This window comes from Littorina saxatilis, linkage group LG7 (assembly GCF_037325665.1).
Source record: "Littorina saxatilis isolate snail1 linkage group LG7, US_GU_Lsax_2.0, whole genome shotgun sequence".
Taxonomy (NCBI): Eukaryota; Metazoa; Mollusca; class Gastropoda; order Littorinimorpha; family Littorinidae; genus Littorina; species Littorina saxatilis.
The window spans coordinates 26,480,163-26,491,677 of NC_090251.1; the positions used below are offsets into that span (position 1 = coordinate 26,480,163).

At 40.7% G+C, this 11,515-nt stretch overlaps 1 protein-coding gene and 1 long non-coding RNA gene across 3 annotated transcripts in view; both read left to right on the forward strand.

Moving 5' to 3' along the window:
• LOC138971029 (uncharacterized) overlaps nucleotides 1-7,119 on the forward strand; it is a 417,720-nt gene extending 410,601 nt beyond the window's left edge. For both annotated transcript variants that reach the window (XM_070343632.1, XM_070343631.1), the window contains exons 9-10: nucleotides 4,416-4,468; nucleotides 4,923-7,119. In XM_070343632.1, coding sequence (XP_070199733.1) covers nucleotides 4,416-4,468; nucleotides 4,923-5,725 — 856 coding nt within the window. In that variant the 3' untranslated portion in view covers nucleotides 5,726-7,119. The remainder of the gene's footprint in view (nucleotides 1-4,415; nucleotides 4,469-4,922) is intronic.
• On the forward strand, nucleotides 144-3,205 carry LOC138971041 (uncharacterized). The gene is made up of 2 exons (XR_011457149.1): nucleotides 144-308; nucleotides 2,514-3,205. It is a non-coding gene; the product is annotated as an uncharacterized lncRNA (long non-coding RNA).
• Nucleotides 7,120-11,515: the final 4,396 nt, after the last annotated feature.

The following is an 11,515-nucleotide window of genomic DNA, read 5'->3' on the forward strand; positions in this document are numbered from 1 at the left end:
CTCTCTCTCTCTCTCTCTCTCTGTCTCTCTCTCTGTCTCTCTCTCTCTCTCTCTCTCTCTCTCTCTCTCTCTCTCTCTCTCTCCCTCTCTCGCTCTGTCACCTTTGCACTTCCTTGCTAAGTAAGGCTTACCCTACCATTACGAATCAGCGTCTAATTTACAGATTCAATTTCGTGCAAAAGGGGGCGGTGCTAACGCACATATTACACTCCCCAAACTTTACCATGTCAGGATCATTGATGGCTCTTGTGCGAATCTTGACCAAGCCACATCAGCACCAACACACACTGCTTCAACGTCAGAACAGGGTATGTTTTTTGAAAAAAACATCGATCTTCTTGCTTTACGTGTCAAACTTAATTTCGACAACTTTGATCTATTTCAATTATTTACCTGCAAAATGGTCAGACTGAAGTGTATTTATTTGAAGTATCTCGTATTTGTGTACTATACGTTCTCTGTCGATCTCACTGTAAGTGAAGTTGAGAACTGACTCCATGCTCCCCTTCATTTCGTACAAGTTTTGAAAGAAAACTCAAGTAGCATTCATTTCAAGTGTGACCGACATCATGTTGGCAGTCCTGCTTGGAAATGCATTTCATAACAGGATATCCCTACCCTGAATTCCAAACGGTATGGGAGGTTTCGGAGATTTAGTTCGGGACGACGACGCTCTATGAGCTGTTCATTATATTAAGGGAAGCAAGCGGTTAAAAGCGGGCGTCGTCAGGGCCAATAAGGGGGAATACTAACTTGTAGATCATGTACCTGTGATTTGGTGGATAAAGTGAAAAGTCGTGGCAGAGCATCTTTTAAGAGTGTTAGTTTAAATCATGGACAATTTATCCTGGACCGCCAACTAGCTCTCTCTCCGCTCTTTCTCTCTATTACGAGGTAGCGGCCTCTCGCATTTAGGAACCTACGCTTACAAGCCTTTCAGAAATCAGGGGGACGTGATATCCGGTGTCGATTGTAAACATGGACGAAGTTGCCGAGGTAAGTTCTGAAAATGCTAAAATAAACTCAGCAAAAGTGCATATGGAACATGTTTTTCGATGAGTTTTGTTAAGTTTAGTTTGGAGTTTTGGAAAATCCAGTTCATTGTCACCTCCCATTGTCACAAATAACTGGAGCGTGCTTTCTTTTCACTGTCTTTGAATCGCTGGCCTTTCAAACCGGACGCGACGCGCCCCTGAAAGTCGAGAGTCGTAACCTCGAAGGGTCACGTGACGAGTTGGCGGTCCAGGCTATTTTGGTCTATGGTTTAAATCGACGAATTCCGGAAATAATTCTGTCTGGCTTGTAAGGGTTGTGAAAGAGTTGTTTCTCGTGGAAATAACATGTATGCAAGCTTTCCCACGTGACGTTCTAGGCCAATTAATAGCGTCAACGCGTGAAACCACGCCGCTGACTAAGGGATTGGTCTATAATGTCACGTGGGAAACCTTGTCAGAATGTTTCCAAAAGAAAGAAAAACAACTCTTTCACGGCGAATACAAACCCGGCAGAAATATATTTGTCCGAACATCGTCTCCAGTATGGTAATCAAGCTGATTTTTCTTTTGGAAATGTGATGTTGTTATAAATTAAAGTACCGTTAACCACACCAGAAGAAGCTGCCTTTGGCTGACTCAAATTGTTCTTGAAGCCGCTGTCATTTTAATGAGAAACATAACGTTACTTGAAGCTATCACCCATACATTCTAATTGGATTGGATTGGATTGGATTGGATAAGATTTACAGTCCAGTGAGGTTACCCTCATGGAAATTCGGGCTGCTTTCTCCCCGGGGAAAGCGAGCTGCCATACATACGGCGCTACCCATATTTTTATTTTTTTTCCTGCATGCGTGTATTCATGTTTCCTGAGACTTAATGCCGTGTGAGATGGAATTTTTTTACTTTATTCCAAGTCCCACGGGTATTTGATGGACATTTTTATCTATGCCTATACAATTTTGCCAGGAAAGACCCTTTTGTCAATCGTGGGATCTTTAACGTGCACACCCCAATGTAGTGTACACGAAGGGACCTCGGTTTTTCGTCTCATTCGAAAGACTAGCACTTGAACCCACCACCTAGGTTAGGAAAGGGGGGAGAAAATTGCGGCCTGACCCAGGCCTGAACACGCAACCTCTCGCTTCCGAGCGCAAGTGCGTTACCACTCGGCCACCCAGTCCCGAGATTCTAATGTAGTTATACCTGAACATTGACAATGACGAAACAAAGATTGTGTGTGTGTGTGTGTGCGCGCGCGCGTGTGTGTGTGTGTGTGTGTGCGTGTGTGTGTGCGTGCGTGTGTGGGTGTGTGTGACCATGTTTGAATTTATTCGGATTTAGTTCTCTTTCCTTGTTTGTATTATGATTGTGTAAGTGTAAAGCGCTCTGGGCTCGTCACCACGAGGTTTACGCGCTATATAAGTAATCGTTATTATTATTATTATTATACATACACTTATGTCTCGTAAAATCAGATTAAGCTGCCATTATTCAAACTACTAATTATGTCTGCAGCTTCCAGTGAAAATTCTGATGAGGTTTCCGATCCAACCACATGCGATTTGGTCACACCAACTCCTCCTGGTACAGAGAACACCACGTCTGATGCCACGACTAATCTGACTTCTCCACCCTCGGACACTTCGACCTCTGGACAGCCAACGGCTACCAGTGGGAGCTGGAGCTCTGCTTCCTCGTCGTCATCGCCTTCGTCTCCTACGAGTTATGTGCTAGTACGGGCTCGTCTTCTCCACAGTATTCGGTGACAGGCGGGGCCACTTCGGGTAAAAAAACATACCAGAACTTCCCAAATAGTGCTATGAAATTACATGTGATGTTGTATATTTGTTTATGCATGATTACTGTCCCCAAAATCAGAAAAGCATTAACGCTCAACAATTGAAAAAAATGTAGTTTTTCTTATGCATTCCCGGCACTAAACTGTGCTCTACTTGAATTCTAACCAGGTTGAAACGCCTTTCCTCAAAAAGCACAGCAGAACATCTAATCAACCCAAACAAGTTTGACTGGATAATAATTTGATGGGTTTTTTCTCCACTGGAATGTTAGGACTGCTCATTTCTGCCACTTCCTGGTTATTTTTCTTGAATGAAAACATTTTTTTTTATTGGCGACTCTCTTTTTTAAGAGACTGTCACATGACCCCTGTGGCAAATAATTATAATCCGAAAGGTTAACAAAAAATTTTAAAAAATAACTTTGTTTTGCTTGCTTAAAATACATTTAGATATAGTAATGTTAATGTTATAGTAAAAACATTAAAAAAAATTTAAAAAAATCAATGAAGAAGGATGCTCCCCGCCAACAACAACAAAAAACAAAAACAAAAAAAGGCAAAAAAGAAAGGGTTGAAGCAGCCTGCATGCAACTGAGATTTAAAAAAAACAACAAAAAAATAAAAAAATAACTTTGTTTTGCTGGTCATAATAGAAAAATGTGAAAAGATGAATAAAAAACGCGCCCATATAAGATCATGTTTCAGAAGGATTACTTTAATTGTCCATGCTTATTTTTACCCCAGGGGGGTCAAGTGCAGACGGGGGTAGTGAAAAAACGTTGCCGTCATCGTCGGGGCGTTGGTGGCTGCTGTGGCTGTCGTGGTTGTGTTCGTCATTATTTTCATTGTCTACAGAAGAAAATTCCAAAAAAGGTAACAGGAGAATTTTTAGTCATAGATTCGAATGCCCCTGTTTGGGTACATTTCAGCTTAACAGGATCCCTTTCAAATAGATTACTGTCGTTTAATTGCCTCAATTGTTGAACTGTGCATCAGGAATAAGTGTTCACTAAGTTATATCAATAGCAGTAGTTTCCAGCAAAAGTCAGCTGAAGACAGTCAAGATAGAAGAGTAGTTGGAATAGCATCGATCCTTAAACATTACTTTACATGCATGATGTCTTTGAAGTAAAACGTTATAAGGACAGGACAAAACAGATGACAACAATTAGATCTGAGTTTTGTTCAGGTTGAACTATTTACATCAGAGAAACGCTGAGAACCTAATTGTTTTAATGAATACGACCTCATCGCATATCACAAGTATCGTGTCTACACCATGCTCTTTGAATTCTGCAAATACATGTAACCTATATTCGTCTGTACTCTATTTCAGTCTCAAAACACCCCCACCCCCTATCACATTATTCCCAACCATCGTGTTCTCTCTATAGTAGTGTGGATGCTTAATTCTAACACAAATTATCCAAAAAAACTATTTACAGAGAGATAGCCACAGAGAGAGAGAGAGAGAGAGAGAGAGAGAGAGAGAGAGAGAGAGAGAGAGAGAGAGAGAGAGAGAGAGAGAGAGAGAGAGAGAGAGAGAGAGAGAGAGAGAGAGAAAGTGTGTGTGTGCATACGCGTAGTTAAGTTTGCTTAACCAGTGTAACTTGTTACAGAAAACCCGATGGCAGAAAAAGCAGTGTCAAAAGATTGTCAACGTCAGCAAGAGGTAAATATAATTTTTGAAATTCATTGATGTTCAAAGAAGAACCTGGCATTGCTGACAAATTATAACTTCTCCTCGTAGACGGAACACACAATTGCTGTGGAACGTTTCCCTATTCATGTTGCTCTTGTTGATGAATGAAGTAAAAGAGCCAAACACTTGATTCATTGCTATCTAAAAATATTTCATGATTCCATGCAATATTGTATGTGATATTCTAATGAATCAGAATGTATAACATAACCTAGACTCCAAGTATTATTCATCTTCTCTGCATTGTGTTATTGTCAGCATACTCATGCAAACGATACCGGAGTTGCCAACAACATATTCCATATGAACTTATAAAGTATGACAGTTTACCACTATCTCACTTGCAAATCTTCTTGATATCCTGGATCCGCTTACTTGTCTAAATGTCACTCGCTTGTACCCCGTTTTGCTGTGATGCTTGCAGATGGAGACTACACAGACATTGATGCAGTGGGGACGCTTACCCAGGCAACAGCTGGTAACGCAGACTTCAATCCTGACGACCCATACGAACTTGCCTTGGACGGTGCTCCAGGGAAAACTCGCAGCTCCCACACTGATCCCTTCACCAACGGTGCGTCCCACTACAACCAACATCAGCTGAACGGAACACTGGAAGACGACTACAGCTGCATTGACGATACACAACCAACGGCTACAGGCGCTCATGGGAAGAACACAGCCCCAGCACAGCCAGACCCGAGAGATGTGTACAGCGTTGTCAACAAGCCAGGCAAGAAGACTCCTACTCCAGGGTACAGCCTCGAGAATATTGTGGGCGACAAGCCAGTTCTGTCCAATCCTAATGATGAGTACAGCGTTGTCAACAAGAAAGGCAAGAAGCCTGACCTCGCACCTAAACCTGGACATTCCGACACCGAGTATAACACCATTAGCCACAAGGGAAACACCGCTACCGGGGATAAGGCAGCAAGGGGCGCAACCTCAGATCCTTACAACAGAATCGACGCAGTTGCCTCTCTTGGTACAGACGGGCAAAATAGGGAGTCTACAACTGCTGAGGAAGGTTCTCTTGTGGATGATTACAACACCCTAGATTTTGCCGACACCCACCAGAATGAGCCAAAAAAAGAGAAAATTGGAGGAGCTCGTGCAGCGTACGACCACGTGCACAATGACCCGGATGACACCTACAACAAAACACGGATCGGAAAACGAAACGTCGTTATCGGTTCTGACTATGATCATGTGAAGCCTTCAAACTGACGCATCGGTTATTAACTGAATGGATTTCCGCACCAACTGTGATATCTGTATCATAGCTTTTTTCTTTGTGAGTTCACACATAGGCCTGCATAGATAAATGGTCACGTGGCCCCTTGAGCATAGTCTGATAAGTATCCATGCAACTGTGTGTTATAGAGCAGGGCCGGACTACCGGGGGGGTTATGGGGGTTGCGCAACCCCCCCCCCCCCCCCCTAGCCTAAACATGTACCTCACTTATTTAAAACATTTTTTATTATTGTTTATTTTATGCCGTTTCATGCAAGGAGCGACCATTTTGCTATCTCAGAATATGACCTACCCATCAGCTTCAGGGGGCTTCGCCCCCTGACCCCCACTGGCAACCCCCCCCCTCCTCTTAGCCTAGTCCGGCCCTGTAGAGTTTTGCTGTTCCTGCGCGAGTCGTTTCAGAAAACGTGCGTGTAGGGACCTGTAGACTCCGCACAGAAAATTGAACATAAATGATTTAATCCATGGTAACTATGGTAATCATACATTATAAATAAAAAATAGAAATAAATGAAATCACCTTCTTTTACCCTTTAACCTTGTTTAAATGTACTGTTTTAGTCGGATTTTTAATATGTTCCCATGAGTTCTGGCTTTATATTTTGTCTATGATTAACATCGGAAATATGGAACTTCGGCATTGCTTTTTTTCATTTGTTCAAATGATGTTCCAAGAACGTTGATCAAACAATTCACATTCTCCTTTCAATTGTAAATGTGTCTTACAAGATGTCAAAGTTAATATTACATAAAGTAAATGACAAAACCAGTGGCTATTGTATTATTGAAGAGCTCTGACAGTCGCCTACAATTCTGTGGATACAGGTTCCTTCGGGAAACTCTTTTTTTTACCTACTGTGCGACATGTAAATATTGTGAATTCTCGTAGAACTATTGTATTAACATTGCAAGTATTGTGAATATTCGCAGATATGTTTGGATATGTAAATGTTTTACAACTTTTTTCTTTATTATTTCTTAAAATTATATTGTGAATGTTTTGTAGAAGTATTTGTAAGAAAAAAGGAATGAGCCAATAAGTGCATATTATGGAGAACTTGACGTGAAATAAGGTTCCGCAGACTTTGTTCTTCTTTTGGTAAAACATTAGGTGCTGTCTGTCTTCTTCTTGACTGATTTTCGTCTTTCTCTTAATTGCTATCATATCTCTGTTTACATTCTTTTTAGAATTCTTTGCTGACGAAGAGCTATTGTTCGAAACCGGTCCTTTTTGGGGGGTCCGTTATTGTCCATGTTTCTAGTGAGTACGTGTCATTGTTATCTTGTTCTTGTTCTTCTCGCCTGCAGTATCTTGTTCCTATTGTCAAATAATCATAGCTGGTTTCCGCTGGCTGCCTATAGTGTATGTCTTTACTGCTGTTGTGTGTGCATGTGTGGGGTGTGTGTGTGTGTGTGTGTGTGTGTGCGTGCGTGTGTGTGTGTGTATTTGAGTGTGTGTGCGTGTGTGTGTGTGTGTGTGGCGGCTGTGTGGATGTGGGTACGTTTGTGTGGGTGCGTTTGTGTATGTGCTTAGATTCTAATAAGGAAATGGTTACCTACCTATTGGGGACTTTGTATGTAAGGAAACATATCCCACGGCATGCAACACAATTTGGATAGAGACAAACACGAGCAAAACAAGACATTTTCACAGTCATAGAGTAAACGTTGCAATTGTTAAGAGGCAGTAAAGATCCACCTATTTCAAATCGCTCGTCTGACTCTGAGGAAAGCCTCAAGATCAAAATGTTACTCTAACAAACTCCAGTGCCTAGACTTCTTTTTCCGTTTCAAAACTCCTTTGGGAGACCAAAATTAATTAAACAATCTGTGGTGATTTTCCCCAGATGCTAACGAACGTGGACTGCAGAAGTTCCGTTCAACTGGAAGAGAAGACCTGCCTTCTTGGCAAAGACAAACTAAGGTCTAACTGGAAACTGACAGCAGAGTAAATCTCTTCTACGATATTATACATTTGCTTGAGTAGGTTTGGTTTGAATATTCACACAAGGATGCAGATGGTATGGAAATTATTATTATTTGCTCATATCTCCTAAAAGAAGCTAGATTTAAAACTTCTCGCCAACGTAGATGTCACGCAGAAATAGCCCAATAAACTAACTATTTTGAAATAACAGTGACTTGGTCGTTGTGAGCCTGAATGCGAGTGTGAGTTAGTGTCTTTCAGCCACAGACAGGGAGCATTACACGCCACCCCTGAGTGGGGATTGCTGGTTGGTCAAGACAGATCACGTGGGGTGAGCCTCGCGTGGGTAGTTGTCGGCTTCTGTGCACTTGACAGCCGTACACTGACGAGGAAGGAGGTTCTGTTGTAGGCACCCTTTGAGCATTAGTGCAATGCAAGTGGAGGGATTTTATTGTGTAATTGATACAGTAGCTGGAAGCAGTGTCCATTTATAGTTGACCTGCTAGGCTGTGTTGGTGGTCAGCTTGTGCCCCTTCATATTATCCCTGCTGCGTTTGGTGTTGGACAGACTGTTAGTGTCTCACAGGTCACTGGTGAGTAGGCTGGTCATGGGTTGAATTATGCATGTGTGCTGACCCAGCAACTACTGTGTGAATGAGGTTGGGTGCGAGTAATTTTCAGTTTTCGTTTGCTTTTATGTTTCATTTTGTGAGGCTTTCTTTTGGGATGGGAAGGTGGTAACGTTTTCATGTCCTAACCTTTGAAGAGACTGATAGATTGAATGGTGAGTGAATGTCTGACCATGCGCTGATTTTATGAGCGGTTAAACATGAAATGATAGCTTGACCTTGTGCATTCAAAATGGCCGATTTTGTGAAGAGGTAAAATTGAAATAATGGCCTAGATTGAAAGAGACCACAAATCAAAAGTCTATTCATGTGTTTATTGTAAAATTGGCTTTGAAATGTGTTGGATGAAGATGGATTTTATTTATCTGTTATAATTTCCAGAGAGGTGGTCAGGGCATTGGTCAGCTTGTATCATAATGATTTGTGTGTGTTCAAAGATATTTTATGGGTGATGTGGCCCAAGTTGTGTGGAACATGATATGTGTGTGTAAAATCACTGGGGTTGAGATTTGTACAATGTGATTTTTTTTTTATGAAATAATTGATGAAATGATATTTTGTTGAGGAAACAAAATGGCGGCATAGGGGAAGTGTATGTGGTTATTGCCCCTGTTCAATAAGGGAAGATAATACCCCAGTCTATATTGTACTTCAGGGATACTTGCCCTTAGTTTGGGGAGAGTTATTACCCCTGTTCCAAAATGGCCGCCTCATGTTATGAAAACATTGATATGGTTTTTAAATTGTGTGACTTCTTTTGCACATTGCTTTCTCTAAGTGACTTGTGTTTGGTAAATTCATATGAATTGAACCTTAGGGAAGAATTCCCGTGTTTTCATCCCTTCCTGGACTTTGATAATTTTTGTGGAAAATTTAATTGGTAATTATAGAGAGTTTGAACTTTGAAAATTTTTGAACAAAATTTTCCCAACTTTTTACACATGACAAGAGGGAATGAGAACTTAGTTTTTTTTGAGAAAGCATTGTGTAATGAGAGTTTAATTTGGTATTAGTAGTTAGACTATAGGCTGCCTCATTTATATGGTGCAGGACCTATCCACATACCTACTGGACCTATCCACATACCAGTGTGGGTACAGCCGGACGTTTTGGCTTCAGGCTGGGGCTGTTGGATGACAGCTTACTTACCATCTCCACCTGTTGGTTCTGGACCTTGGAGTGGTCAGAGAGGAGATGGCCGTTGCCCTTTTTCTTGGGGTGATGAGTGGATGACATCCCTGATCTTCCTATCAGGTTGATTTTGTTCGACTTGAGGGAAGTAAGCCAGTAACAGTTGGGTTGTGGGACTTTGCTAATATTTTGTGTGTGCCTAAGAGAACATTGGGAAAGAAACATACGTTGGTTTTCAATAACCAAGACTCAGTAGTTCAGAGACCGTGTGGGGATTATACGAAGAGATCACAGTATTCAACCATGGTATGGATTTGAGTCGAAAACCAAGTGACAATGAACTGAAACCCAGGGCTGAGTGCTTGTGATTGGCATGTCATTCTCAAATACACAGAAGAAACTGAGGGATAAACCTGAGCAGATATTGTGAATATTTTCTGGTGGTTAATTGATTACAAGAGTGATCGTGTTGAACATTCTCGTATATTTATCGCTTAATGTTTGCACATTGATGGAGGTTCAGTTGTTACCCCATTGATTGACAAGTATTTTTGAGAGTGCACTCCGGCTTTAATAGGGTGTGGTACATGCAAATGTGTTAAGGGCTACAATTTTTCTTCAAGTTAGTTAGTTGTTTTATTTGATAGTGTTTTATTTTTAGTGTTATTGTATTCTATTAAGTTGTTCATTCATTACTTTGATATTTGGTTTGAGTGGAAGTGTATGATTGCAGTTGTCTTGTCTTGTGTTAAATAATAAACTTATTTCTTTTTACAGTTGAATTAAATTGGTTGGGGTTCTTTTATTTTATTTCATTCTTTTTCTTTCTCTTTCTCCTCTATCCTTTGCTCTCGCGATTAGCGCGTGACAGAGAACGTCAATTTGGCATACAAGCTGAGTTGTGAAAAGGTCAACGCCGGTGGTATGTTGTTTTGCCTGGGCAAAACTAATTACTTAATTATTTAATTACTTAATAAGTCAATCAGCATTTTCATTTGTTGCATCAAAGAATATAACATGAGCATGATTTCAAAACACTACTAAATCCTTTCGCAAATGCAAAGGCACCACCACCACCACCACGAACGACAACAACAACAAAAAACAACAACAGCAACAACAAACAAGTCGCGTAAGGCGAAAATACAATATTTAGTCAAGTAGCTGTCGAACTCACAGAATGAAACGCAATGCCATTTTACTCGTAGCATCGTCAGGCCACCGCTCATGGCAAAGGCAGTGAAATTGACAAGAAGAGCGGGGTAGTAGTTGCGCTAAGAAGGATAGCACGCTTTTCTGTACCTCTCTTTGTTTTAAATTTCTGAGCGTGTTTTTAATCCAAACATATCATATCTATATGTTTTTGGAATCAGGAACCGACAAGGAATAAGATGAAAGTATTTTTAAATTGATTTCGACAATTTAATTTTGATAATAATTTTTATATATTTAATTTTCAGAGCTTGTTTTTAATCCGAATATAACATATTTATATGTTTTTGGAATTAGCAAATGATGGAGAATAAGATAAACGTAAATTTGGATCGTTTTAGAAATTTTTATTTTTTTTTACAATTTTCAGATTTTTAATGACCAAAGTCATTAATTAATTTTTAAGCCACCAAGCTGAAATGCAATACCGAACCCCGGGCTTCGTCGAAGATTACTTGACCAAAATTTCAACCAATTTGGTTGAAAAATGAGGGCGTGACAGTGCCGCCTCAACTTTCACGAAAAGCCGGATATGACGTCATCAAAGACATTTATCGAAAAAAGGAAAAAAACGTTCGGGGATATCAATCCCAGGAACTCTCATGTAAAATTTCATAAAGATCGGCCCAGTAGTTTGGTCTGAATCGCTCTACACGCACGCACGCACGCACACACACACACACACACATACACCACGACCCTCGTTTCGATTCCCCCTCGATGTTAAAATATTTAGTCAAAACTTGACTAAATATAAAAAAGAACAAAAAAATGACCAGAGCAAACACACGAAGCATTCGAAGACAGTGACTATCGTTAGCAAGTGTTTGGGCAACGAGAAGTGTGGACATGTCCATCATCCC